Raw genomic sequence first — 5056 nt, forward strand, 5'->3', positions numbered from 1 at the left:
TAAAATAAACAATGATAATTTTTTTTATTAATGTAAATATAAATAAATAAACTTCAGATAAAAAATACTTTCCACTAGCTTTATACACACACATATACATATAATAAAGTTATCATCCTATGCTTATAGATTATAGAAATTAAGATCCATTATCTCTTAATGGATTCATAAATTTCTTAATTTCAACAAAGATTTTTTTCGGTGATAACTTCCTCGCTTTTCTGGGTAAAAATCCAATAACAATATTCTAATCTTTAAGTTCAAAAAAACAAATTAAAAAAAGTTCATAAGAAAAATTAAAAACCAAAAGGATTTTCCCATAAAATTCATGAGATGATCAATATTATGCTCATCACTCTCTTAAAAATTCTATCTTTATTCCGCCAATACGGATATCATGCCCAGATCTTGGCACCAAACTCACCACAATGCTATCATCATCTTCTGCTCCTAATTCCTCAAGCAAATCTGTTAACCCTAACGTCAAAGAAGCTCTAAACTTCCTTCTTCCATTTCCATGGATATGTGGCAATTTCACAAAACTCCCTGCAAATTCTGTGTTTCCAGGTCTGCACTTTGATTCACCTTCATCATCATTGACAAGCACATCAAATTTCACAAACTCGTTCATGTTGAACTCAATGTTCTCGATCACTATCACTTCCTCTTCCTCTTCTTTCTCCTCCTTACTCCTCGATTTCTTCGGCCTCGAAATCTCAACTCTCACTGTTTCTTTTTCTAAACTCAGAGGAAAAATTCCCGTGTTGCTATTTTGGGTTTCCTTCTTTCTCCCACTTCTCTTCAGCAATGTTTTTCTTCTCGTTTCTGGCTTAACGTTGAGCCATGGAAGATCAACGTCTTGGTAAACATAACCCAATTTTTTAGTCTCTAAACAATCTTTCACTTTGACTCGGACAAGATTTGAGTTCTCATCATAGAAAACAAACCCAGAATTAAGATAATCTGGGTCGATGAGATCCTTGTGTTTGCCTCCGAGGTTCTTCCATATTGTCCACATTCGATCAACATTTGAGTGATGAGCAAAGAAAATTGGGTCCCTCCCGGCAGAGTAAAAGGCTCCCATGTCCTCCCCGTTTGGCTGATTTTTATTTCCTATCCAATTATGTAAATTATTATGAGGAGATCTCTCAATTGTACCCCCTTCTTTTCCTTCATTCGGTTCATCACCAGCTCTAATTGGCTTCCCAAAGAAAAGCCTAGGAAGTTTTGCACCAGATACCATTTGCCTATACATGATCACTAGATTGTCTTTAATCAGCTCATCTCCTGGCATCGTCGGGTCGACCCCGCCGTAATCAAGATCAGCCAGTGTTGGTGGCTGGTGCTTAGCATCTCTTAACGGGTCATAGAGTGGAGACTTCGGATTTGTAAAAATAGCAGGCATTGTCATTCCAAGAGGTGTGTCCCAATTCCAGAATGGTAAAGCAAAAATTGGATCACCAATCAACTTTCCCAAAATTTTCTCATAGAAGTAAAGATAATATCTGTGGAATGGAAAGAAAAGCCATGAAAAGTGAACTTGAAGTTCTACCCCAGGAAACCCTACTTGTTCGTAAGCTCCAGCACAATAAGCACAATGAACATTGGCTTGTTGCATGAAGCTTCGAGGATCATCTGGAGGAAGTGCTTTCATTAGCTCAATGGCTTTTTCATACTTGGCGATATATGCCTTGTCAACCAAATGCGCTGCGGATCTAACTCGGAGCGGTGCCTTTGAGGATGGTAGCTTGAAATCTATGATCTTTGTAGAGGGTGGTTGGCGACAATTTTTCGATGGATTTGGGAGTGGCTTTGAAAGATCAGGCGGCTGAATTGGAGCTGCAAGTGCAAAAGGGTCTTTACTATTGAGAGTAGTTGCTCCATAGAGGCCTCCTAAGCTAATGATAACATCTCTTCTATCAAACATTAATCTGTTTGTAGAACTTTGTAATTCTCCCTTTTTGGTTCTAAGGTTTTTGATTTCATCATCTTCTTGACTATGTGTAGCTTTACATGAAATATAAGCGCCTAATTTAGGAAAGAATTTAGGGTTTGTTCCCTTTCTAATTGGCATGCAAGGTTGGGATGGTTTTTGAGAGAAGAGAGTTGTGAAGAATGGGGAAGAAGATAATTGAGAAGCCATGTTGATGATCATTAAGTTTAGGTTTTGAGATAAAGGATGGCTTACTTAGCTTATATACATAGTGAAATATTTTTGAGAATTTTCAACATTTATGTATTTTGGTCATGCATAAATATATTATACAAAATAAATTACATTAAACTTCTCCCTCCATATTTATTTTCAAAAGTCTAGAAATATCTTTTTTTACTATCATTTTCTAAATTTTTCGTTGAAATTTACTATTCATTAAACCTTACTAATGGAATTCATAAATAAAGATTAAGAACACATAACTTGGTTTAGAATAAAAATAATTTGATTAAATAGCTTATTATCTTTTTAAACAATTATATATATGAGATAGTAATTTGTTTTAAAAAAACAGAATAAAATTATATTTATATTAAATTTGATTTTATGCATGCATAATACGACGTTGCAGATGATTTAATATGTGTTATAGTCCAAAAATTGGTTATTTTATTTTATATTTTTTGAATAATTTTTTAGATTTAAAATATTTTACTCATATAACATGAAGTTCTTATTACAATTTATTATTTCTAGCTGAAATTCTGGAAAAAAAAAATCAAATCTTTTTTATGATATAAATTTTTTTTTAATTTCAGAAAATGTATATTTGATGGACTAGATTCATGCATGAAGAAGTACATTAATAAATATAAATCATTGCAGTAATTAATTAGAAATTATATCTTTTACAAATGAGCAGGAGTTAAATCATTACTACAACTCATTCAATTGAATTGAGTTACTGTTGAAAAATCTAAACTTTTTGTGTATGTGTATGATTATGAAAATACTTTTATATATATTTTAGAAATATTTTGGTATATTTTGTTAATATTCTGGTGAAAATATTATTATTTTGTGTATGTAAGAATTTACGACCTATTAGTAGTATACTCTCACTTTTCATCATAATGTAAAGGCTACGTGATACTCATAAAAGACAATTTAGATTGTATATCATATATTCCTTAGGGCAATATAATTTAAAAAAAAAAAAAGCTGCAGTAGCATCAAATGAAGAGGAATTTGATTTCTTTTTCTACGTTGAACTCTCAATCTGTAATATTCCGAACCTCAAATGTCGGTGAATACAGACGTCTACACAATATTTTCAACTAATGGAACCAGTAAGTATTATATATATAGCAAAACTACAAATTAATACACATCTTTTGTAACAAAATAATCGTTTGTTTGTATATACATAAGACATCTAAATTAATTTACAATTCTAAAATAGAATTATTAATTTTTCTTCACAATCTTCTCTTGAATCTTGGATTTGTTTTTTGTCTCCTCTTATTTGAAATGGAGGTAAATTGGGGTGAGTTTCACAAGTTCAGTAAAAAAAATATTCTATAATATAAATTTACGTACATGTACTCACGCAATATATAAAATATAATAATATTTACAATTGAGAAAATATCAAACAAGATATCATAATCAAAATACACAACAAAATAAATCAACACACAAAACATATTCTAATCATCTTTCTTCTTATTTAACTCTTGTTTTCATTTAAAATTACATTTTTGTTTTCTCAATTCACATCTAGTACCAGTTCTATTCTTTTGCTTATCACTCTTTTCTCATACATATCCCTTACACAAAATTTGCAAACACATACACATGGATTCACATCTTCCTCGAAATAAAACGGATTTACTCACATACACAAATCTTCCACTTGGATTCAATTTAGTCTTCTCACCCACACATTTTACTTCACTCGAAATTATAATTTTATATTAGTTAGTCTTTTAAAGCTTATTTAGGTTACCATCGCGTAATATTTGTTATATCGCAATCGATGATAGGCGAAAAGGATCCCCTCATAACATGTATATTACACACAATTGTACATTGACCATAATAGGTATGTTTGCTAGGTGACCCACATGCTCATAAATATTTATTCACGTCTACACTAGGTTTTAAAAAGCTATCTATGTGCAGGTTCATCATATTCGTTGAACTTCAGTTACACACGCACCCTCATCTCCTTGATTTATAACTAACGAATTAAGTGTCTGATTAATTCTTCACAGTTTTTTAATCATATCTTCAAAAGCTTCTCTTGTTCTTCTATCTACTTACTACGTAATTTATTTTTAAATATACATAAATTCTCTATTTTAAAAACTATTTCATATGTTTACCTTCATAGTAGCTTATTCAATCTATTTCTCTAACTAACTTACACTTTTCTATTTCTTCAGTATTTATTTTCCAAATCTATTCAATTATTCAATATCTTATTTAAAAATTTAAAATCTATATCAACTTAAGATTTCTAATTCTTGTAAACAATCTAACACGAATACATTTTTCTTAATTTTTACATGCAATTAAACACAAATACATATACTGTTACATAAATATATATTACACATTCACACGCATAATATGTGTACATACATATTAATATGTACACATGTATTATAACACATATATGCATCATCACTACATATCTTACACATAATATATATTTATATTCACACACACATAATTTCTAACGATACATACATACACATCTATAATTAAACATACATACAATATACATACAACATACCATACGTAACTATTTACGCATTTGTCCTTATCAGTTTTGTTATTATCAATTTATATCTATACAAAACACGCATATACATAATTTATACATATTCATATTTACACACATCATTTATAATTTATAAACACAATCCTATGTCTCCGTACAGGATTAACAAATTCTTACCTACAGTATGATCGAAAACGATCTTCGAATCCTTTCTGGCTCAATCAATAATGTTCTCGGAAATTCGAATACAGTTGGGATAATTTTCCTCATTTGTAATGAAAAATACACATATTAAATCATGAATAATTTTGAAAACTATATAATGCAAATTG

General features: G+C 30.3%; 1 protein-coding gene across 1 annotated transcript; it reads right to left on the minus strand.

Annotated features, from left to right (window-relative positions):
- On the minus strand, window positions 1–2215 carry LOC110817816 (polyphenol oxidase, chloroplastic-like). The gene has a single exon (XM_022046527.2). It carries the CDS (start codon window positions 2153–2155, stop codon window positions 353–355), a length of 1803 nt encoding a protein of 600 aa, XP_021902219.2. The 5' UTR covers window positions 2156–2215; the 3' UTR covers window positions 1–352.
- Between the last annotated feature and the right edge of the window lie 2841 nt (window positions 2216–5056).

Source organism: Carica papaya, chromosome 7 (assembly GCF_054855325.1).
Source record: "Carica papaya isolate Zhongbai chromosome 7, ASM5485532v1, whole genome shotgun sequence".
Classification (NCBI taxonomy): domain Eukaryota; kingdom Viridiplantae; phylum Streptophyta; class Magnoliopsida; order Brassicales; family Caricaceae; genus Carica; species Carica papaya.

What these genes read in the sequence shown, in the direction of transcription:
- LOC110817816 (XM_022046527.2), bottom strand. Translation starts at nt 2,155, where the DNA reads ATGATCATCAACATGGCTTCTCAATTATCTTCTTCCCCATTCTTCACA.